This window comes from Neolamprologus multifasciatus, chromosome 18 (genome assembly GCF_963576455.1).
Source record: "Neolamprologus multifasciatus chromosome 18, fNeoMul1.2, whole genome shotgun sequence".
Lineage (NCBI taxonomy): Eukaryota > Metazoa > Chordata > Actinopteri > Cichliformes > Cichlidae > Neolamprologus > Neolamprologus multifasciatus.
Window position 1 is genome coordinate 35,155,524 of NC_140456.1, and position 22,822 is coordinate 35,178,345.

The window sequence follows — 22,822 nt, forward strand, 5'->3', positions numbered from 1 at the left end:
ATCTTGTATTAAGTGAAAAATCTGTGGTGGTTGCACTAATGGTTTTGAGAATTTTCATTTTGATCTGAGAAAAACTGTAAAAAACCAACAGGTGATCTGAGCTTGGTGCCATGGTACCCTGCTGGAAGCAGCCATTACTGTGGTCAGCAGCACTCAGCAGGCCTCGGTGTTTACATGATGAACAGTCAGCTGGGGACCGAAGTGTGAGAAGATAATGTCCACCAACCCATTATACCACCACAACCAGCAGCCTGAGCTGTTGACACGAGACAGGATGGATTCATGCTTTCATGTTGTTCACACCAAATTCTGATCAGAACATCTGAAAGTTGCAGCAGAAATCAAAACTCATTAGACCAGAAGCGTCTTTCCAATCGTATGTTTCCCAGGTTTGTTGAGCCTCAGTTTCCTGGTCTTAGCTGTGAGTGGTAACGCTCGGAGGGATCTTCTGTTGCTAAGGCTGCTACTGAAGTGAAGTTATTTGGCTTGCTGTTGCCTTCCTATCACCTCAAAGCAGTCAGGCAATAACAATGACATGTTTATTTCATTTCGCCACATGACAGCTCAAAAAAACCTTATTTAGTTACAGAAGCTTTGGTAACCTCATTGATCTGCTTATCTGGTCCTTTTTCATCTGATTTCTTAGCAAGGTATTTTTGGCCACAGAAATATAGCTCACTACATATTTTCTCTTTTTTTCTGACCTTTCCCTATAAGTTGTTACAGCTACATGGTTGTTAGGAAAATCCTAATATATGAGCAGTTGGTGCAGGGTTCAAAGTCACCCTTCTCCTTCATGCCTGCATGTCTAAATGCTCGCAGTTCCTGCCATGCTGCCATATAATTAACTGGATATTTGCACTAATCAGGAGTCGATGCGTTGATGGTTTATAGCAGGAGGGTATTTCCATAGAAGTTGCCCGATAAATCAAGAAGCTCCACTAAAAACACATCAGTTTAGTAAAAAATGAAACATTTGAGGCCAGTATGTCCATGAAATATTGGCATAATGACCTAAATGCACCCTGTACACCGCCTCGTTCTTTTACCCTGTTGAGGTTCATGTAATCGTCCTTCTTCAAAGTACTTTTTTAATCCTAATGTGTAATGATGACAGAACAGACTGGATAATTAAAGCCTCGACTCATCGTCACCACCTCTATTATAGTGGAGTCTTTTCAGACATGAATTAATAGATTTTATTTTGTGACCCAAATGAAGACAAAAGACAAGTTTACTTCATTAGCTACACTTTGCTAGCTCCAGCTTGGATCTTCTTTTGCCTTCAGAGCTGCTTAAACTCTTCGAGGCTCGCCGTGTTAAATAATGACTCAGATCTGTCAAAAGAAAAGTAACGAACCTGTTTTGAGAAAGTGCAGAAATTTGTTTAAAAATGGAGTAAAAGTAAAATGTTGTCAGAAGAATACAGGACAGATTTATTTGTACTCCCACCTCTGCAGTCCACGATGATGTTTCATATACGTCACATTAAAATATGAATGTTGCTAATTATAAAAAAGACACTGACAGGAAGAGCTGTGATGAAGAATCTTTTATTGGAGAGTTATGACATCACTGCTAAGCAGTATTTCAGCACAGACCTGCTCGCCGTCTGTGGTTTACGTCTAACAGTCTCTAAATAGGTTCAGCATTTGAGCTGCTAGATCTTTATCTGTATGCACAGTGTTGTGCTTTTCTTTAAACATGTGTACATCCCAGCTGCTGTTCTTCCACTTCTTTTCCTCAGCTCTCCTTTTCATTTGCCCCTTACCGTCAGATCCGCCCATCCTGGTTTCTACTTGTATTTGCTCCCCTCCACTGCACTGCATAAATGCTCTATTCCACTTCCCCTCCCTCATCCTCATCAGCAGCACACGCTTCAAACTCCTTCTCGGGTAAGAGGCCATATTCATTGAGAAAGGCCTCAACATCCGTCGCAAAGAACTCTTCATTGAAGTGTTGGGTCACAGCCAGGAAGTTACCCAGTAACTCACCAGCCTTGTACACCAATAGGGTCGGAAGAACCTGGAAGAATAGCAACAAAACTCCAAATGAGCTTGTAGTCATTATAATTGGAAGTAACTCCCAGCCACAGGAATATTTCCTGGACAAGAAGCCTTTAAAATAATGTTTTCAGTTTAGGGAACAGGATGGAAATCAGATCCCAGAGAAATCCCTGCAGGGATGGAGTCGTCCACTTGTCCTCATTTCTATAGATCAAGGCCAGAGTAACCCAAGCTTAGTGTTCATTAAGGTGTTTGTCACACAGTCACACTAACCTCAGAGGAGAAGCGTTCGGCAGCACCGGTGGCCACGGCATCGATACGGCAGAATTTGACGCTGGAGTATTCAGTAGCCAAACAGTCCAGGCATGAGTTCAGCTCTTCACAGCCTGACGAAGCACAGAGAAGAAGAAGAAGTTAGTCGTGTTGAGACTACCCTTGAATATGCACCCCCCTCAAACACCTGACCTTTGACACCATGCTGGTAGATGTGGACCACCACCAGGGTCAACCGGTGTTCCTTCTCTATGACTTCAAGGAAGGCTTCTCCGCTCTCAAGTTCATGGACGGATTCAAACTTGGGACCAAAGCTCAGGCGCTCGTGCATTTCCTGCATGCACTGTTTCCTGTAGCGTTTTAGGCAGCGTTCGTCCTCCTCTTGGATCAACTCGTACTCCTGAACGCTCATCTACAGGTGAGAAAACAGCTGTTACTGCTGCACTTGCTTTTACACTTGCATGCCTCTCTGTGTCGTTACTATGATTATATTGTTCCAGATGTTTCCGTTCACCTTTCTGTTGAGTCTCTCCTTGTCATCATCTCGAGGACTGGACATTTGTCTGAGCAGCTCTCTCTTGTTCTGAGGGACAGTCTGATCCACACTGTCCAACTTAAACCTTCGCCAGTCATTAATGACACCTTTGGGACCTGCAGACACACAAAGAAGTGTAACAAAGCAATGTGTTTTCATGAGTCAAAACGCCACGAGTCGGCGACCACGAGTCAAAACAGCATCGAAGGCAATAACAGCCTGAATCCACGAGTTTTGCATCCAGCTGTAATAGACGATCGTGTGACGTCGCTGACCTGTGTGATTGGCGGGCACGTCGTCCTCTTCCTGAGTGGTGGCAGACATCCTGCAGCCTGCGACACACAGAGTAGATAACAGCGTTTTCTTTAGCTTCAATAAGCTTGTGTCATTTTGGCTTCACGTCACAACTAATCAACATCGTGACAGCTCCAAATCTCAATATCTGCAGCATGATTCATGCATTTAGGCACAGTTGTCACAAACATTTAGTTTAAACTAGGCTGAAGTTTACTTATCAGATTAAGATGAGATTACCACGAGTCACACTTAGGACAGCTTATATATGTGAGTGATATGACATCATTTGTGAGCTAAAACCAATAAAATTTAACGAAAGCTAAACAAGACAATGAAGTTTTATTTTATTTATTATTTATAATAAATATTATTTAGATATTTATTTTATTGGTATGACCCTGAAAATCCTCTGTGACCGTTTTTACAATGGTAACATTGTAACTGATTAAAAAGAAGCTGATGGACTCATGATTGTGTTATTTATCTGTTTTATGGATCATTACTCTTTTTTGTATGCTTGTCAAACACACAGAAACGTTGGAGTTCTTGCTGTTCCCAGTTCAAAGCCATTTGTTACAACACGATGTCTTTCTTTAGTAACACATTCAAGTATCAGCACCGAGCTGACAGCAACGTTTAAACTAAACAGAAAAATGACGTGGCTACATTGATGTTGCTGGGTGGGAGGAGCTTCACTGTCACAATCTTACACCTGCTCATAAAAAATATAAAAGTGCATATCATTGCTCTGATTTTTATTTTATTTTGCCTCCCACATGAACTGAGACCAGGCAATATTGCATAAAAAGACTGGAAAATGTTGTATTTATTTCTTTATTTGCTATGCATCCGTCTGATTAGCAACTGCGATCACTAAATATTCCACATATATTGCTTTCATACACTGAAAGCTGCTGAGACAGCTGGGCGGTCGATGACAGCAAAGCTACGTCAGTCATATAACTGATGAAGCCCGTCAGGCTGAGGCAGCTAATTCGTTCAGGTTGTCAAAGCTTTCATTTCTTCCTTCACTGGTTTCGATGAACATTCAGTTAAAGAAGTGAACTTTAACTGTAGAGGGCGATGCTTTTTAACATGACATGGCTTGAAAAGTCAGTAAGAAAACACATAAGAATTGATTTAAGAAAATGAAGAAATGCAGAAGCACACATAAACAGATTTATATGCAACAACATGTTTGTGGAACACCAAACCAACACAAAGTAACTGAGTGTTAACCACATCTGCAGAACAATGACATTACTGTGTGTGTCAAAGGCTACACTTACACCAGCAGCATTAACAATAACGGTTTTCAATGCAAAAATAAATATTTGCACCAATGCATGCTTTCTAAAGAAAGAAATGACCAGCTCTTACCTTTGTCCGGTGAATAAGAACTGGTTCTAAAAGCCAGTCAGTCAATGTTGTTCACTGGTAGTGTGAGATCTGGCTGAGAGCGGGGAGCTTACAAAGGGCGGAGCTAGAGCAGAGGGAATAAGCTTAATCTTCACAGTCGTCATAATCGCTGTCACCATAATGTTGTGTTGTTTAATATGATTAGGTGCAATACCTGCCTCAGTGTTGTGGACTGAGGAGGCCGAAGTTACACAGCATTTTTACATGTTTTACGTGTGGAAAACAAAACAAGTTAAAGTCGTCGTCTGTTGCTTTGGTTACTTTTGAGAAAAAGAAAAAAAAGAGTGACATATGGTCTTTATCTAGCCAATGAGTTTATTTCTTCAGTTTACTTTTTATGGTTTGTTTTGGACATCGCAATTTAACTGTGGCAGTGTGTGCTCTGCTTACGTTTTATCGTAGTATCTACAAGCCTGCAACACAAAATGTTAAAAGAGAAACTTTTTATAATACAGAGAAAATCAGACAACCCCCTTTGAGTCAGCACTTGGCAAGAGCGGAAAGGAAAAACTCCTTTTCAACAGGAAGAAACCTCCAGAACCGGGCTCAGGGAGGGTCGGGGCCATCTGCCGCAAGTAGTTCTGGGTGATGGAAGGAAGAAAGGATAGAAGACACAAGCCCTTTGATTGATTGATTGATTGATTGATTGATTGATTGATATACCTTTATTAGTCCCACAAGGGGAAATTTCATAAGGCTGCCGACCTATTGCACGCAATGGCGGCGCCATCTTACCCTCCGACCATACATACATTACACAAAACATCACATGGGGAAGACAGGTCAGAGAGGTATAACATGTAAAATGCACCACATGAGCAAAGATAAGGAGAAAAAAATAACTCCCCCCAGACTGAGCTCCAACAGGGAGATCAGTTTGAGATCAGTTTTAAGAAGTTATGAGCTGCAGTCTATCTGGTCAGATATAAACCAAGTTTAGGTGGAGTTTATTTTCCTTGTGCTGACTTTTTACAGTCAGTTACAATAACTCGTACTGCTACTAGCTAGCATGACGGAGTTTCTACAGCTGCGTGGGTGCTATGATGTTACTGATGGTGAACTTTATTTTATTCATAAGGTTAGTTAGTAGAGTTGCCAAATGTTCCGTAAAAAACGGAATCGTCTCGTATTCAGAGAAAATATTACGCGTTTTGTGTTGAGCTGAAAAGGAACAGTTTGTCCTGAACTTCAGCTACAATGAAAAAGAAACAAAGCTGGATTTATTCTGTCTTTGCTGCACAGCTGCCTCTTCTTCTCTCTCTCTCCTGTTTCTACTTCAATCATGAAACTGATCAATGATCAGCTGATCGTCTCTCTTGTTTGTTTATCGCCCACTTTGTACCAGAAACAGGAAACCAGCGGATGTCGCACTAAACAACAGCAGCACGTTTAAGCTTGATCAGCTGTTGTTAGAATTTATTTAATATTACTTTCTAGTATCAGCTGATGTTTGCTGGAGCCACAGCTGTAAAGCTGCTGGTCATGATGGTTTGGATATGTGGTGAGAGGGAAACATGAAGATGAAACCAGGAGATGTTCTTACTGAATCATCAGAGCTGAACAGCTGATGGAGAAACAGGTTTACCTTTTAGGTGACATGAATGAGTTGAAGTTATGAACTGTTTCTGAGAGACAAATAACACCAGGATCCTTTTCTAAGTAGCTGACAGCTGGTAACTGTGCAGGGGCGGGTCTAGCAAAGTTTTGCCAGGGGGGCAGGTAGGGCATTAACAGGGAGAGGGGGGCACAAAGAAATACTTTTCTTTCTTATTCTCATTTAAAATATCTCGCTGTTAATAAATAATTATCTGAATCTTACAACAAACGTTTTCATCTGATGTAAAATGTATAGAAATCCATTATTGTACATAGTAATTTTTTTAGGGTCCCATCATAATTTCTTCAGAAGTAACTAAGTACTGTATATGATGCCAGTATTTTCCCACATTTTCTAGATACTGCACCAGTACTGTGTGCAAAATGCCATCAAAAAGTCAGTTTTCTTCTTTCTCACCTGTCTTTCTGTCTCCTTTCACTTTTTAAAGGTTGCCATGTTAGAAAAAATATTTTGCCCTGCCATGCTGTTTATTGATGTGGCAAATGAATAGTTTATGAAAATATATCTAAATCTGTTATCAGTAATCAGTAATTATCATGTCTCACCTCTAGTCTTCTCTGTCTTAATTTCAGGTTTTCACCATGTGTTGTAGATAGTTCAGGAGGTTAACTCGACCAACAGTCTACTTTCAGGTACAGTTTAGAACAGCAGAATAGGGAGGATGGTGTAGGTTTAAGTTTATTAGACTGATACATAAATACCAACAAGACAGTGTACATCACTGTGACAACAGCGTTTGTTTTCATTCAAAGGATTTATGGTTTTTCTTATAATACCATGGTGGGTCACCCGGGCTAGTTAAGTGGGCAGGGGAGGGAACTTGAAATCAGAAGTTATAGTGAAGAAAAAATAAGTAACCTATTCAATTTCTTTAAGTAATTACAACTTGAATTTTATTTTGAACCTACTAACATTGGGATTTAATTTCAAATCACATATAAAATTAATTTAATGTAATTACTAACATTATTAATTCAAGACAACCCAAAAAAATAAAGTTTGCAACTTTACACCATAAATAATCAACAAAAATTAACGTCCCTGGGTGGGCTCGAACCACCAACCTTTCGGTTAACAGCCGAACGCGCTAACCGATTGCGCCACAGAGACACACGAGCCCAGAAGCCCTTCAAGAAGAATAAATGCGTACATTTTGACGAAAAAAAAATCTTGTCTTTTCCTTAGTCCACTAACTTTTCCGTTTACAATGAACAACACTTAAAGTATTGTCGGGCATACACACAGCAATATGCAATACCACCAGCTCTGTACCCTAACACTGTAGGCTAAAGTCCAATTATTTTTACTTCGCATCCAGTTGCCCGGCTAGCTCAGTCGGTAGAGCATGAGACTCTTAATCTCAGGGTCGTGGGTTCGAGCCCCACGTTGGGCGCATAGCTTTTGTGTTTTGTCTTTCCATACAGCAAAAAAAGGCCATAAATATTTAGCCATTTAAACAAACAAAAAACAGAACACCCAGAGCAATTAACCACTGCTTCCGGAACCTTTCGCGTGTGAGGCGAACGTCATTCTGTACAGTTGTGTACAGTAACTTTTGCACTGTCCACTTCCTGCTGTGACAAAACAAATTTCCCACGTGTGGGACTAATAAAGGTTATCTTATCTTATCTTATAACTACTACACTAGGGAGACACTGGTGTCGATGTCAAGTTGAATCACCGAAACACCAGTTTACCAGACCGCTAGGTCGTTTACACATGCGTTGGTGGTATAGTGGTTAGCATAGCTGCCTTCCAAGCAGTTGACCCGGGTTCGATTCCCGGCCAACGCAAAGTTTTCGTGAACGATTTCCTCTTACCAGCAGACAAATGCAAATCTACTGTTTTACATGTAGAGAAAAGATCACCCAGAATATGTCTCTTTAGCTTTGACATTTTCCCGTTCTTCCTACAAAGATCTTATCAAATTCGTTTCTTTGGGTATGTGTATGGTGTGACCTGGTTTAATCTATGCTCAATAATTCAGGCCAATAAATCCCCAGAAAGTCAAGTCTATTCACCTGTACACGGTTTTACACACACACACTACACGCGCGCGCGCGCACACACACGTGTTGTTAAACCGTGTTGCACTGGCCGGGAATCTAACGCTCGGATTAATGTGCCAAAAGAAGCGAAACCGGAAATGAGCGGAGTTAGTCTCTTGATTGTTTAACACGCTCTCTGAACTGCCACGAACCAATCGCATCGCTCGTTTCCATGATATGGAGGAAGTGTACAGAGTGCAGGTAATAGTCAGTCACACGACTGCTATATATGTCTGCCTGGAAGCAGTAGTTAAACCTGATCGGAGTTGTTTGGATGCCTTCTCATTGTAGGTAGTTATAACCGCCTTGGTGCTGCTGTCAGGTCGATGCTGTAAGCTGTTGTAGCCACTTGTCGTTTGCTAGGCTACAATGCTATCACCATCTGTGGACAATCTGAGCTGCTGGCAGTGAATTGTTGGAGAAATAGAGTTCAGGTACTGTTTTCTTCGTGTTCACGTGTTTATGTCTTCCTTTAGTGTTAAGTAGTAGTTAAGACCGTTATTGCAGAAGTCCTGCTTGTTGGTCATGACGGGAAAATGCCGTGGCAGGGTCAATACCTTCATATGAGCCAGAATTCAGCTCTCTCATTGGTTTGAGATGTCACTGATGATCTCGTGGTTTTGTTTCCCAGTTAAACCATGAAGACCAGTAAGTCCTATAAGCTTGTGCTGCACAAGAAAGGTTTCGGTGGAAGCGGTGAGTAGAGACTCTGCTCCGTGTTTGTTTCTCTGCAAAGATTTGATTGCTTTTGCAAATGAACTTATCCTCCGAACAGATGATGAGTTGGTTGTCAACCCAAAAGTTTTCCCTCAAGTCACTTTGGGGAATATAATTGAGATTGCACATCCCACCGATGAATACAGGTGAGATTATGTAAGATTGCTGTATTTTTATAGGGTTAAGCGTTTGCCATTGAAACTATAATGAAATATTTCCCTTTGAAATATTCCCAGTCCCCTCCTGCTGCAGGTGAAGAGCCTAAAAGAGGACCTACAGAAAGGTAATCTTAGGTAGCAGCGTGTTTGTGGTGTTTAAATGTTTCATTTATTCTTTATAAGGTAAAACCTGATAGCTTATTCCTGCAATAGACAATACGATTGACTTTTTTGATGTAGGCATTTCCCTGAGTTGCAGGTAGGTTCTCTCTGATGTTCATCAACATGGTAAAATGGTAGCTCTGCCTTACAGCTGATGAGCATGTTGTCGTTACACAGAGACGATCAGTGTGGACCAGACTGTAGCACAGGCCTTCAAGCTGCGTGCATACCAGGATGTCATCGTCAACATCGTCGACCCTAAGGTACGTTCGCTCTGAGCGCTCCTCGGCCCCTCGACCGTCGCTGGGACACAGTGTCTGTTTTCTTTCTGTCAGGATGTAACGCTGGACCTGGTGGAGCTGACGTTCAAGGACCAGTACATCGGCAGAGGAGACATGTGGAGACTGAAGAAAAGCCTGGTGAGCCACGTGAACGTCAGGTCCATCTGAATGCTGCGTGCGCTGTGGTATTTAAGTTTGCTGTTCTCTGTCCTTCCAGGTGAGCACATGTGCTTACGTGACCCAGAAGGTTGAGTTTGCAGGAATCAGGTACATAAATGACTTCACAGCGCTGTTTGTAAGGGTTAACCAGAAGGTGTTCGTGTTAGTGACATTTACGCTTTGTTCACGATGGTGAAGGAAGTGAGAGTTTTTCATACTAAAGTGTGTTTGAATCTTCAGAGCTCAGGCCAGTGAACTCTGGGTGAAAGGAGAGAAGGTGACCTGTGGCTACATCAGTGAAGACACCAGGGTGAGTGGAAGAAGATGCTGATGCAGCGATCAGCCAAGGAAACGCTGACCTGTTTTTATTCATTCCACAGTGTCGACATGCTCCAAAGACGTTAACATGTCATTGTAATAGGGCTGCCACGATTAGTCGACTATCAAAATCGTCGACGACTGATTTAATTGACTATGTGCACGTTAGCATATGCTACTTCCGGTGCGGAAACTCCTGTGGGGAGCTTTGTTTCCGGTGTCCTATTCGCGCCCTGTTTACGGTCCAAAACAAGTTAAGCAAATCAATAAATAAAGCGGCGATTTACATTTCTATAGATGTCTCGGGCATTTACCCAATATATCTGTAAATGATGTTCATCGACTTGTCGATATTTTTCCCCCACGCCTCAGGGGAAAAGAGAAAATGGATTCAAATGTTATATTTCTCAGCTGTCCCTCGTTTATCGCGGGTGTTATGTTCTAAAAATAACCAGTGATAGGTGAAATTAAGTAGCCAATTTTATTTTTTGACGGTGCAAAACGTTTCGTGTACATCGTGGACATACAGCACTGCACTTCAGAGTCACACTGCTAGCGATAGATGCAGCGATTCTGTACAGGAGAGACGGAGGAGATCGTCTGCAGCGATCAGGACGCAGGACGTAAAAAAGCCTGCAAACTTGCACTAAAAAATCTGCGAAACAGCGAGGTGAAAGGTGAACCGCGTTATAGCGAGGGACCGCTGTAATTTTGAAGGTAAGTAACAACATACCCTTCGTAAATACTAATGTATAGAAACCGTTACCAGCAATCATTAATTTTTTGTGTGGCTTTTTTTCACGGTTTGTTAACATGCTGTGTAGGTGTGTACTTGACTAGCTGATATCGACATAACGGGGAAACATCTGGTTTGACTATTGTTCACCTGTAGTTTGAATGCTGAACATTTGCCTGTTTAAATCATAAGACCAGTCACTATACAGAGATGTGCTTCTGAATGTGGACGATGTGTCTTCTGCTGCAGTGATGCAGTTCTGCTTGTGTTTAGTGATGTAAACAACTGATCGATCTAAATTATTTAAACGTCAAAGTTGATCATTAGATTTTTATGACACAACAGTGGTGAGTGTTCCCACCTTCTCCTCTTTGTAACTTAACGCGATCGTTCCGTTTTCGAGTTTTGGACATCAATTTTGGAGTATATCTTTGCAGTAGCGATTGACCGCAAAGTAAAGCTACCGGAAATGTACAACCCCACATCCGGTCTCAAACCAGGAAGTTAGCATTTTCTCGTGCACAGGGTCAATTGTCGACGCGTCATTTGAATCTCCAAAAGATGCAGGAATAAGTAGTAGGATTTAAGACTGTAATAACGGACTGAAACAGAAGATGGCAGCACTGCATGTACAAGGATGCCAGCTGCCGTTAAACCCCGAAGAAGAAGAAGCTCAGTTTCCAACAATGGCGGCTGCTAGTTAGTTTTAATATTACTCTTATTATTCTTTCTGGGTCACAAAATAAACGTTTAACATATTTTCAGGCGAGAATGTAGCTGTGTAAACCTCAAATATCTGCTCAGTTTATCAAGACACCACATATTTTCAAAAGCGCTCCGACGTTTTCGGAGACGTCTGTTAGCCACTAGCTCGATAGCTAGCCGGGGGCTAGGCTAACTACAGCCGTGAGAACACCGGACTCCCGGCTAATCGTTTCCAAACCCACCGCCGTCTTTCGCTACTCAGGTTAAACATGATATATAAGTCACTTAGATAACTTAAAAATGTTATTGTTTGGCTTTTTTAGTGTTTTATTTGTTCCTGAGTAAATCGGTTTGGCTGAGATTAAAGTTATAGTTTTTACACAGCTGAATAAACGTCAAGCAGACAGCTGATTATCAGAAGTGTGAGATGCTGGAGAATATACTCCGGTGTCCTGTTATATTTTAGATAGCAAGGAGTTTATTAAACTTCACCAAAACAATCTACAAATTTCATTAAAATTTAATAAACTATCATCTTGTCTTTATTTTTAGTTAGCACATACCTTAAACACTTAAAGCTGTAAGCTAATGATAGTTATATAAGAGCAGATGCTGCTGGTGCAATAAGCTGTACGTTTTACGTCCAATAGATGATGATCTGATTAGTCGACTATCAAAATAATCGTTTGCGGCAGCCCTACATTGTAATGACCAAGAATATCAATAAAGTTCTGACTGAAAGGTTTGACCTAATCCGGTCCTGCATCACTGCTTTACTGACTAAAGAGCTAAAAGTGTAGAAAGTAAATCAGTGTTTTTCTAGCCAGTGGTAGGATGTAGGTTACTTCACATTTATCCTACTGAATAGGACAGATCACACCTGAACTCAGACTTGAATGAAGAAGCAACAGCTGTTGTGTCGGTAACTTCCTGCTGTCAGACACTCTGCTGCTGTGACACAGGTGGTGTTCAGATCTACGTCTGCCATGGTTTACATCTTTATCCAGATGAGCTGTGAGATGTGGGACTTTGACGTCTATGGTAAGATGATGTTTTTGTTTTTAAGGCGAGCTCTTCATGCCGTGTCTAATCCCAGACGTTTCTCTTAGGGGACCTCTACTTTGAAAAGGCTGTCAATGGTTTTCTGTCTGACCTTTTCACCAAGTGGAAGGTTTGTGCTTTTCTTTCTGTTTGTATCAGCACCCTGCTGTTTCCTCTGTGACCACATGAATGATTCTCACATGTTTAATCCCAAACCAGGAGAAGAACTGCAGCCATGAGGTGACGGTTGTGCTGTTCTCACGCACGTTCTACAACGCCAAAACATTAGGTCAGTGTGAGCTGAGACAAATGTTTGGTCAGTCTTGTTGGCAAACAGGAGATTTCTCTTTTTCCCGACTGCTTAAAGTGAGTAAAGTAACTGCTCGTGCAGGCTGGTGTGGTGGGGACCCTCATCCTCTTGTTGTGTTTGTTTTTGTGTGTAAACATGACACAAGAACATTTAGCTTTAACGTGTGTGTTTGCTGGTGAACATAAATCTGTTTCTTCTTCAGAGGAGTTTCCAGAGATCCTCAGAGGCTCCATCAGAGAAGACCACGAGGGACGCTTCTATGAAGACTTCTACAGGTAAGCATCCCGACACCTGTGGATACCAGCAACAGAGCGGCCTGTGACTCTGATTCCAATCGTCAGGGTCGTCGCTCAGAACGAGAGACGGGATGAGTGGACGTCGATGTTGGTCACTATCAAGAAGCTCTTCATCCAGTATCCAGTGCTGGTGCGGCTGAAAGAAGCAGGTAGTGATTGTGTCCTTCGCCCACTCGTAGATCTTTGCATTCGTTCCCATCCACAGTCTGAACCGTGTGCTCGCTCACAGATGCTTTTCCTGTCGGTTACAACTCCACCGCTGCCCAAGGCAACTACCTGGAAGCCATTAACCTGTCGTTCAATGGTAGGTGCTGCTGCAGCTTCCCTGTAATGTCTTACACGTTTTGTTGTTGTTTAAAGGCCCTGTGCAGGATTTTGGTGAAACTAGTGAGTCCTCACACAGAGACAGTCAGTATCATTAAGTCACAGCGTCCTGAGGAGGCGCACCACAAACTGGTCTGCAGCCATCTTGGAACCAGCAGCGGGGCCATCTGCTGTGATTGGTTGGTGTGAGAGAAGGAAGACAGGATAAAGACATGCTGTGGAAGAGAGACAGAGGTTAATAACAGATATGATTCAATGCAGAGAGGTCTGTTAATACATAGTGAGTGAAGAAGAAACACCCAGTGCATCATGGGAATCCCCCGGCAGCCTACATCTATTGCAGCATAACTAAGGGAGGATTCAGGGTCACCTGGTCCAGCCCTAACTATATGCTTTAGCAAAAAGGAAAGTTTTAAGCCTAATCTTAAAAGTAGAGATAGTGTCTGTCTCCTGAATCCAAACTGGAAGCTGGTTCCACAGAAGAGGGGCCTGAAAACTGAAGGCTCTGCCTCCCATTCTACTTTTAAATACTCTAGGAACAACAAGTAGGCCTGCAGAGCGAGAGCGAAGTGCTCTAATAGGGTGATATGGTACTACAAGGTCATTAAGATAAGATGGGGCCTGATTATTTAAGACCTTGTATGTGAGCAGCAGGATTTTGAATTCTGGATTTAACAGGAAGCCAAAACAGGAGAAATCTGCTCTCTTTCTCGTCTCTGTCAGGACTCTTGCTGCAGCATTTTCTTTACTATTAACAACCAAACACAGTCTTTATCTCAGGGATGCAAAGTCAGTCACCGTTGTTCCCTCAGTGTTCGACAAGCACTACATCAACCGCAACTTCGACCGCACGGGCCAGATGTCAGTGGTCATCACGCCTGGGGTGGGCGTGTTCGAAGTCGACCGTCTGCTCATGATTCTCACCAAACAGCGAATGATCGACAACGGTGAGTGAACGCACAAACACGGCTCGCCAACAAGTCAGCAGACACTGTTACAGTTACAGCTGTGTCCTTCCAGGGATCGGCGTGGACCTGGTGTGTATGGGGGAGCAGCCACTGCACGCTGTGCCGTTATTCAAGGTGTGTGTGTGTGTGTGTGTGTGTCTGTGACTGTGTGTGTGTGTCTCTGATGCTCTGTCTCTCCTGCTGCAGCTACACAACAGGACACCACCCGGAGACTCTGGTGTGGGTGACGACTACAACCTTCCTCACTGGATCAACCACAGGTAAGACTGATGGTGACAGTAAGACGAGCGTCAGCCTCAGCGCGTCAGAGCGACTCGTTAGTAAACAAAGAGAAAAATGCTCCTGTCACCTGATGAGTTTCATCTCACGTCTTTGGTGAAAAAGGTCCAGCCTGAGTGATGCTGCTGGTTCCTGTGCGCCACAGCGACAGGCTTTCCTGAGAGGAGCGTACGCTTGACCACGGCCTCGTTCACTCCGAGCAGGAGCGAGGCGTGCTCGTGTGCTGATGTGCAGAGTAACTGTAGCTCGTTAGAAGCCTCTGTGTAAACTGCTACGCTTGAATTGAAATGCGATCGATGGCGAGGTGGAGCTGAGTGATTGATTCCCGTTTTGCTCCTCGTCCACAGCTTCTACACGTCCAGCAGCCAGAACTCGTGTGGTTCCTTTACCCCTCGAATCAAACTGGCTGGCCATAAGGTACATCTGCGTAATGTTACTCACAACATTGTTGATGGATGAAAAATTGTGTTTCTCATTAACTGACCCATATTTGTAGCTTCAAGCAGAGAAGTTCAAGAGCAGCAAAGAGCACAGTAAGTGCTGAGCATCGATCTCTGTGCTCTGGCTTTGTGAAGCAGGAGCTCGATGCTGACTTTGTCATTTTTCCAGCTCTCTGTGTGCCGAAGGACTGTGACAACGCGCTGCCCATACAGGTGGACTACGACGCCTACGACGCTCAGGTGTTCAGACTTCCTGGTCCTTCACGAATTCAAAGGAGCACAAACTTCAGGTAGCTGACTGCTTCTGTGCTTCTGGAGGTAAAAGATGTTCTCTGTGCTGACCCTCAGCTGTGTTATGCAGTAGCGGCTGCTTGTCTTTCAGAATGGCTCGAGACAAAGAGAGCGGGAGGAAGAGCTGGGGCTCGGTGGACGTCAGCACGGGCATAGGTGCGTCCCCGCCGGTTCGCTCAGGAGGTCCCGACGAACAACGAAGCCTGGCCTCTGACGACAGCCTGGGGCCCGTGTCCAACATGCTGCTGATACCCCGCATGCCTGCTGCTCAGTATGAAGTCAGCAGTTCTTTGGGATACACCAGCACCAGAGGTAAAGTCCTCCCACCTGCAGGGGTCGCCGTGTAAACGTTTTGTTCCTTTTCTAATCTCAGTGTGTCGCTCAGACCTTTTAGAAAAGATGATGGAGTCTCAGCGGGACTCCAGCGCCCCGGGGAGGTTCACAGTGGGAAGTGCCGAGTCCACGCTGCACATCCGGCCCGGAGGTTACACTCCTCAGAGAGCGCTCATCAATCCCTTCACCCCCTCCAGGATGCCCATGAAGCTCACGTCCAACCGCCGCCGCTGGATGCACACATTTCCTGTCGGTGAGGTTTTACACAGTCTAGCAAACACGCTTTGGTTCACAAATGAATAAATTCATCCCAGCGCCAACATTTATTTATAAAGTTTAGTAGCGGTGCCACACATGAGGGGAAGAGGCGATGAAGGCTGGAGCGTCTCTGACGTGATGTCAACACCAGTGTTGGTCAAGTTACTTGAAAAAAGTAATCAGTAACTAATTACTGATTACTTCCCCAAAAAAGTAATCCCGTTACTTTACGGATTACTTATTTTTAAAAGTAACTAATTACTTAGTTACTTTTTAAAAACATGATTTACAACATAGGTGTCAAACTCTGGCCCGTGGGCCAAATTTGGCCCGCAGCCTAATTACATTTGGCCCACGAAGACATACCAAATTACTGTTAGAGCTGGCCTACTGGTATTATACAGCTAATATATATATTGTTTAGTATTGAGCTTTGCTTGTTCCATATTCAGTTTTTCAGCAAAACTTGTTTGAGTCCATAAGAAAAGATTCATTCTCATATCTGGAGGAATAAATGTATTTCAATAAATATTAATGTTAGCGACTTTGTTCCAGTTTTGAATTTTGGCCCACTGTGTATTTGAGTTTGACACCCCTGATTTACAACCTGAATAGGTGATAAAGTGATAGATCTTTCAGCCCAATTCTACTTTTTCTGCATAATCATCATACAAAATGTAATCAAATGGAAAAGTCTCTTTTTAAAACTTGTTTTATTAGTTTTAATCTTTTAACTTTATGCATCAAGCAAAAACTTAATTATCTGCAACATTCTCTGACTGGAAGAAATTAGTTTAACATTTAAACCTATTTTCTGCACATTCCAGCACAATTTTTTTTTTTTTTTTTGTGTGTTTACACTCAGTCTTTCAAATAGATGCAAGTAAAACACAGCAGAAAATAAATAAAGTCAAAGACTAGCGGTCCTGTTGCTCTATTTTCACCTGTAAAGCAGGAGTGGGGTAGGCGGAGGGTTACCCTGGTGCAGGTGTGCCGCGGTCAGTGGAAGAATCCGCGAGTTTCTCTGTGAGTTTCCCATTACGTCGTAGCTACTCGGAGCTTGTTTGGAAGTTTAGGGGTTTTTTCGCTGTAAAAAGAAGTTTTCTTCCCACGCACAACGGACACTAATGTTTTTGTCACTTTTTATGGAATCAAACTCAAAGTAAGGTCAGTACTTCCACGCTTTAAACGCTGCACGCTCATACTCTCTCTGCACTCCATATATGATCCATTGTTGATCTGCACACAGCTGTTGCCACGAACGTCGCACTCGCTTACGTCACTGTCATGAGACATTCTCGCAAAAAATCACGGTTTTAGTAACGCAGTAACGCAGCGTTCCTACGGGAAAGTAACGGTAATCTAATTACCGTTTTTGCAATAGTAATCCCTTACTTTACTCGTTACTTGAAAAAAGTAATCAGATTACAGTAACGTGTTACAAGTGACGCGTTACTGCCCATCTCTGGTCAACATTATTTCTGACTAGAGATGCAAAGTTTAATCAGGAGAAAAAAAGGCGCCAAAACATCAGGTGCATCCACTGAACTTTATAATCAGTGCTTAAACAACAGCAGTGAATCTTCTTTGAACTGGCAGGTGGGGAGCTCCTGTGCAGGGCACTGTGGGCTCCCACTGTGGGTTCAGGATTACACTGAAAACCTTCATGTGTAGCCTAAAAGTAACACTTTTACATTATATCGAGCCCACATCATCCACCGTGCAGGTGGACTTTGGAGGACTGCACAGGAGCATGTGCTGTGAGTGATGAGGTGCTGACAGTGTTTGAAGTCCAGTTTTGATGATTGGAGTTGAAGGTTTTACAAACATCACATTTCTGAGCACCAAAGTGTATCAGCAGTGCTGCGTTACCTCGTGAGCTGAATATTAATCATAATAATGCAGCGTAAGCTTCAATCTTATGCATTTCTCTAAATTCAGAGCGAGGAGGCACTGCTGAGAGACTCAGTGTTGCGATCTGGTGCGGGACGCTCGAGCGCTCTGTCCCGTGCACCTCGTACCGTCGTGCTTTATTATCAGTTTGAAAGACTCAGTCAGAGCTTTGACGCTGAGCTCAGAGGTTGGACGATCCACCTTTACTCCGTCTGGGCACATCTCCCTCGGACCGTCCAACTAGTGCTTCGTTTAGCATGTGCTACAAAGAGCTGTAAATCCATTTATTTAAATGTTCCAGTAAAGTTTGTGCTTGACAAGTTCCCAAAAATACACCTGGGCCGGCTTTGACACACCAGCTAGTCTCTGTAGAAAGTCCCGAGGACGGATATTAAAGTGTTAAATGGAAAAGCCGGCAGTGTGTCGGTGCTGCTGCATCCGTACAGAGAGGGTTTCCTCGCCCAGATAAACGTGTCAGCCATGTTTCTTATCCCGCGTAACCTTTCAACCTGTTCAACAGGTCCTTCTGGGGAGGCCATCCAGATCCATCATCAGACCAGGCAGAACATGGCGGAGCTGCAGGACAGCCAGCAGAGAGACCCCGCCCACACCTCTGCGGAGCTGCTGGAGCTCGCCTATCACGAGGCCACCGGAAGGTTAGTCACACTCAAACATTTGTTCCCTAAACAAAGCCCCGGCACGCCGAGTGATCGCTGCTGGTTTCTGCCTTTTCATTTAAGGCGAAGCACCTCCCGCCAGGCAGGAGACAACGGCCTCTATCCCGCTGCAGGAGGGGAGGAGTTCACGGGAAGCCCGGGGAGCAACAACAGTGGTGATACAGCTGCTGAAGCCTGAGCGCTTATCTTCAGCTAGATGCATTTTATCCAAACTGAGTTTTTCCAGTTAAAAGATCCCGCTGAGCCGGCGCCTTCATCACAGATTCATTCGTCCTCGTCCCAACACGTAACATTGGGACGATTTGTCACATGGCGTCGGCGTGTTACGTGTTGGGATCAAAGGTGTATGTGAGGTTTAGTCATGTGTCACAGTAAAGACAGAAGCGTTAGAGCCTCACAGACTGCTGACAGCATGTCCTCTATGTTTGTAGTTTACATTTGAATCTCACGTGGTTGATTTTTTTCTAGGGGTACAACGATACTCGTATCGATATTGAACCGTTCGATACAGTGCTTTCGGTTCGGTACGCATATGTATCGAACAGTACAACATTTTTAATTTATTTTATCAACTTTTCTTCTGACGATGCTGTCTGTGTTGAGCGCTCAGTGGATCTGCGCTCGACAGTGCAGCCTAGGCGGAGTAGTCGAACGCAGATTCACTGAGCGCAGCGCAAGCTAGCAGACAGAAGCTAAGCTCGTTGCAACATGGCAAATTGAACCTCCCCCACCCTCATTCAGATCTGGCGTTTGGAACTATTTTGGTCTTCATGTGACGTATGACCCTGAAGGTAAGCGCGTCATGGACTAAAGTAAAACAGTATGTTGGATGTGCCAGCAATGCTCAATTACATGGGTGGGAACTAGTGCGTTAGCGCAGTTAGCTCGTTAATGTGTTGCCGTCCAGCCCCACACACGGGGCGATCCGCGGTAGCTCGTTAACGGAGATTTGCCGTGTTGTGGCGTTAACGTCATTTCAGATTAACGCTGACAGCACTAGTGGGAACACAACGAATATGACTGCACATTTACTCCGACATCATCCTCGTGCAAAGACAAGTGGAAGCAGACAAAAACAACAAACAGCATGCTACAAACTTTACCCGAGTCATTTAGACAGCCGTTAGCACATGATTCTCCTTATGGGGACCTGATATGTTTAATATGCTGCTGAGAATATAGCCCAGAAGAAGTGTATAGTAGAGCTTTTATTTTGAAAGAGACATTTCTCTGTAATAAACTCTCTTTTCCTAAGATGAGTGATTTCTCCATCAGATAGATTTATTTTTTTATTACTTTGTTGTTTCAGCAACATTAAATTTAAAAACTGTACTTTTGAGTTAAAATATATATTTATAATTTTAATAAATGACAAATTAAAAAGGCATGAACATTTTTTTGTATCGAAAAAATATTGAACCGTGAATTTTGTGTATCGTTGCACCTCTAATTTTTTCCATTGAGTTTATGTTACTGACTGTACGACTGTGTGAAGCCACGTGTTTATGCTGTGTGTGTGTTTGCAGGATAACACTGTGTGTCTTTGTTGTGCACAGGAACCTTCACCAACCGCAGCTCCTTTCAAGACGTCTCTGCCACTGGTGCCGATCCCAGTAAGTTCCAGTTGAATTTATAGAAATGAAATGGGACCAGTTGATGAGTATCACAAATTGTTTGAAAGCTGCAGGCAGACTTTGGGATCATAATGGCGTTCTGATATTTGAAATCACCAAACTGCCACTAAAGCCCGAGTTCCCTGCGAGGGCTTTGGCGGCGAGCCTCTCCGGGGTTGGCAGATATAAACGCCGTCACAGGTCACGTGGCGCCGGGTCACCCTCTCTCCCCGTCCTGCTGTTTTCTAGCTTTCTCTCAACACTTTCTGATGACGCAGCTGAACTTAATTCCCCCTCCCGTCGTCTTCAAACGCCACGACCTCCTCGCTCTCTGCAGCCGTGTGTCTGTTGTTGCATGGCCGTGCAGAGCTTCTGAATCCAGGCTGTTCACAGCAGTCTGTATGTTTGCATGAAGGAGAACGTCACGCCTTTGCTAAGATCACATGTTTCACTTTCTTGTGCGTGATGCAATCACAGCCTGACGTCACGTGACCACAATCTGCATGCGTGATCACTGCTGCACAGCATCAGGCCCTCGGGAGGATCAGCCCACAAAAGTAACACATCTCTTGTTTTTTCTTCCCCTCTTTTCCACTCTGTTGTCGTTTGCACCTCCTCCCTGTCTCCACCCCACCACGCTCCCTGATCCTTGCCCCCACATTTGTGCCACTCCACTCTGGGTACCTGCATTTGTCTGTGCTGCGGGGATTTGTTTTTTTGCTCTGTGTGGGTGCGTGTGTGTGTGCGTGTGTGAAGGCCTGCTGCTATCTGCACCCCCCACAGTGCCCAGCTTCTGCTGCACAGTGGGAGTGGACTGGAAGTCCCTGACCACACCGGCGTGCCTCCCGCTTACCACGGACTACTTCCCTGACCGGCAGACGCTGCAGAACGACTACACCGAGGGGTGCTACGATCTGCTGCCGCACAGCGACCTGGACAGGTAGGCTCCGCCCCGTCTGTAGGCGGGGTTTCAGGTTCTGACCCGAACGAGTCAGAATCGGCTTCACTGGTTTACAGCTCGTACTCGAGGACGCTTTGGGTGAACAGGGTGGATGTTTAAGTAGAGATAATAAGCAAACACTCTGAGTGCACTGGAGGGATTTGTCTGGGCTGCTGTAGGGCTGCTGGATTATGGCAAGAATGATAATCACGATTATTTGACGATATTTATTTAACCCTTTAAGACCTACCATAGAACCAAGTCTGCCAGAGCTTATATTATATGTTTACATGCTGTGGAGCCATTTTTGGGAGCATTTCAAGTTGATATACATCAATACAACCATTACAGCCTAGATTTTAATAATATGTCTGCATTAAGTGCATAGTAATTACATTAATTGCAAAAAAGTGCAATAAACTACAAAAAAAATGAAAATCGTTTTTGTTTTTTTAACATATATTTCTAGTTAGAGAAATTTAAGAGGCTTATCCCTCAAAACTGTAAATACAAAAAAGTTGCACAAAATAGTTTCCCACCACAGGAAATTTATTTTGAGTGTCTTCATAGTTTTATTTTGGAGATACAGCAATTTTTATATACTGCAGGAAAAACAAAAAAACAATCCTATGATGCAAATTTGCAAAGAAAACAGCATCAAAATAAGAAATAAATGAAAAATGTAAACATCTATGTTTAGTGAACTTTGCAGTGTTGCTCTGTGGTGCAGCTACGACACTGTAGCAAAGTTTACACACTGTGTCTACTTGATCCACGTCTGACTCATGAACCCATAATGTTTCCACACCACTGAAGTTTTTTTACCTCTCTTCAACCAACAGCATCACTCTCCTCTCCAAATAGCTTCTGCTGAGCTTTCCGAGCTTCCCTCGGGTCCTCTTAATCAGCGGTCCCCAACCCCCGGGCCTCGGACCGGTACCGGTCCGTGAGTCGTTTGGTACCGGGCCGCGAGAGTTGAGGCTCAGGTGTGAAATGTATAGTTTTCAGGGTTTTTATCAGTTTTCAGCGTTATTTTGTTATCGTTTTTATCGTTTACTCGGTTTTCCTGGGTCTTTTCACGTGTGTTATGAATAAATCTTCTTTTTTTCGGTACCGGTACTAGTTTTATTTTGTTGTATTTATCCGCGACACCTTAAAGGCCGGTCCATGAAAATATTGTCGGGCATAAACCGGTCCGTGGCGCAAAAAAGGTTGGAGACCGCTGCTCTTAATTGTTGTGACACGTGTTCGAAATGCAGAGAGGTGCGCTCGATTTGCCACACGGAGCAGCGCGAGAGTAAAGCACGAGGGAGGGGCTAATAATCGGCTCAGTCATTTTTAATGATCGTTGAAAGCTCAGATCGTAATCGAGATTAAAATCCGATTAATTGAGCAGCCCTAACCTGCTGCTCTCACGCTCCTAACAGGCGTTTTTACCGTCCATGTTTGCAAGAACAAAGAGCAGGTATGATGTTAGCTCAGGAGGTCGAGCAGGTCACCTACTGATCGGGAGGTTGGTGGTTCCATCCCTGCCTCCTCCCGTCTGCATGTGGGCAAGATACCAACCCCGAGTTGCTCTCCGATGCATCGGAGCGTGAATGTTGTTTGAAAAGCCTCCGTTTAGAGTCACTGTGTGGGAGACTGGTGTGAGTGGATTAATGTGGCATGTGTGGAGCGCTCTGAGTAGAAAAGCTGTCTAAGAATCAGCCCATTTACCACTGATATGA

The 22,822-nt window shown here is 43.7% G+C and overlaps 2 protein-coding genes and 3 non-coding genes across 17 annotated transcripts in view; 3 read left to right on the top strand and 2 right to left on the bottom strand.

The window, feature by feature from the left end:
• Positions 1 to 1,537: 1,537 nt before the first annotated feature.
• On the bottom strand, positions 1,538 to 4,605 carry LOC146498514 (phosducin-like). The gene is made up of 6 exons (XM_085141168.1): positions 4,492 to 4,605; positions 3,090 to 3,146; positions 2,794 to 2,930; positions 2,472 to 2,691; positions 2,280 to 2,392; positions 1,538 to 2,025 (listed from the first exon to the last, which is right to left on the bottom strand). Exons 2-6 carry the CDS (start codon positions 3,136 to 3,138, stop codon positions 1,837 to 1,839), a joined length of 708 nt encoding a protein of 235 aa, XP_084997294.1. The 5' UTR covers positions 3,139 to 3,146; positions 4,492 to 4,605; the 3' UTR covers positions 1,538 to 1,836.
• A 2,579-nt stretch (positions 4,606 to 7,184) lies between these two features.
• On the bottom strand, positions 7,185 to 7,258 carry trnan-guu (transfer RNA asparagine (anticodon GUU)). Its single transcript has one exon. It is a non-coding gene; the product is annotated as a tRNA-Asn (tRNA).
• A 210-nt stretch (positions 7,259 to 7,468) lies between these two features.
• trnak-cuu (transfer RNA lysine (anticodon CUU)) lies at positions 7,469 to 7,541 on the top strand. Its single transcript has one exon. It is a non-coding gene; the product is annotated as a tRNA-Lys (tRNA).
• A 328-nt stretch (positions 7,542 to 7,869) lies between these two features.
• trnag-ucc (transfer RNA glycine (anticodon UCC)) lies at positions 7,870 to 7,941 on the top strand. The gene has a single exon. It is a non-coding gene; the product is annotated as a tRNA-Gly (tRNA).
• A 348-nt stretch (positions 7,942 to 8,289) lies between these two features.
• The window catches only part of depdc5 (DEP domain containing 5, GATOR1 subcomplex subunit), a 34,291-nt gene continuing 19,758 nt past the window's right edge, over positions 8,290 to 22,822 (top strand). For 7 of the 13 annotated variants that reach the window (XM_085141154.1, XM_085141165.1, XM_085141157.1 and 4 more), the window contains exons 1-26: positions 8,404 to 8,630; positions 8,828 to 8,892; positions 8,972 to 9,059; positions 9,150 to 9,196; positions 9,411 to 9,496; positions 9,569 to 9,652; positions 9,732 to 9,781; positions 9,914 to 9,983; positions 12,395 to 12,473; positions 12,542 to 12,603; positions 12,693 to 12,762; positions 12,986 to 13,058; positions 13,125 to 13,228; positions 13,309 to 13,383; positions 14,216 to 14,350; positions 14,424 to 14,485; positions 14,558 to 14,631; positions 14,998 to 15,067; positions 15,147 to 15,183; positions 15,260 to 15,380; positions 15,452 to 15,693; positions 15,767 to 15,967; positions 18,386 to 18,521; positions 18,606 to 18,697; positions 20,099 to 20,155; positions 20,912 to 21,095. In XM_085141154.1, coding sequence (XP_084997280.1) covers positions 8,835 to 8,892; positions 8,972 to 9,059; positions 9,150 to 9,196; positions 9,411 to 9,496; positions 9,569 to 9,652; positions 9,732 to 9,781; positions 9,914 to 9,983; positions 12,395 to 12,473; positions 12,542 to 12,603; positions 12,693 to 12,762; positions 12,986 to 13,058; positions 13,125 to 13,228; positions 13,309 to 13,383; positions 14,216 to 14,350; positions 14,424 to 14,485; positions 14,558 to 14,631; positions 14,998 to 15,067; positions 15,147 to 15,183; positions 15,260 to 15,380; positions 15,452 to 15,693; positions 15,767 to 15,967; positions 18,386 to 18,521; positions 18,606 to 18,697; positions 20,099 to 20,155; positions 20,912 to 21,095 — 2,357 coding nt within the window. In that variant the 5' untranslated portion in view covers positions 8,404 to 8,630; positions 8,828 to 8,834. The other 6 variants (XM_085141158.1, XM_085141163.1, XM_085141164.1 and 3 more) reach the window with 3 other exon arrangements.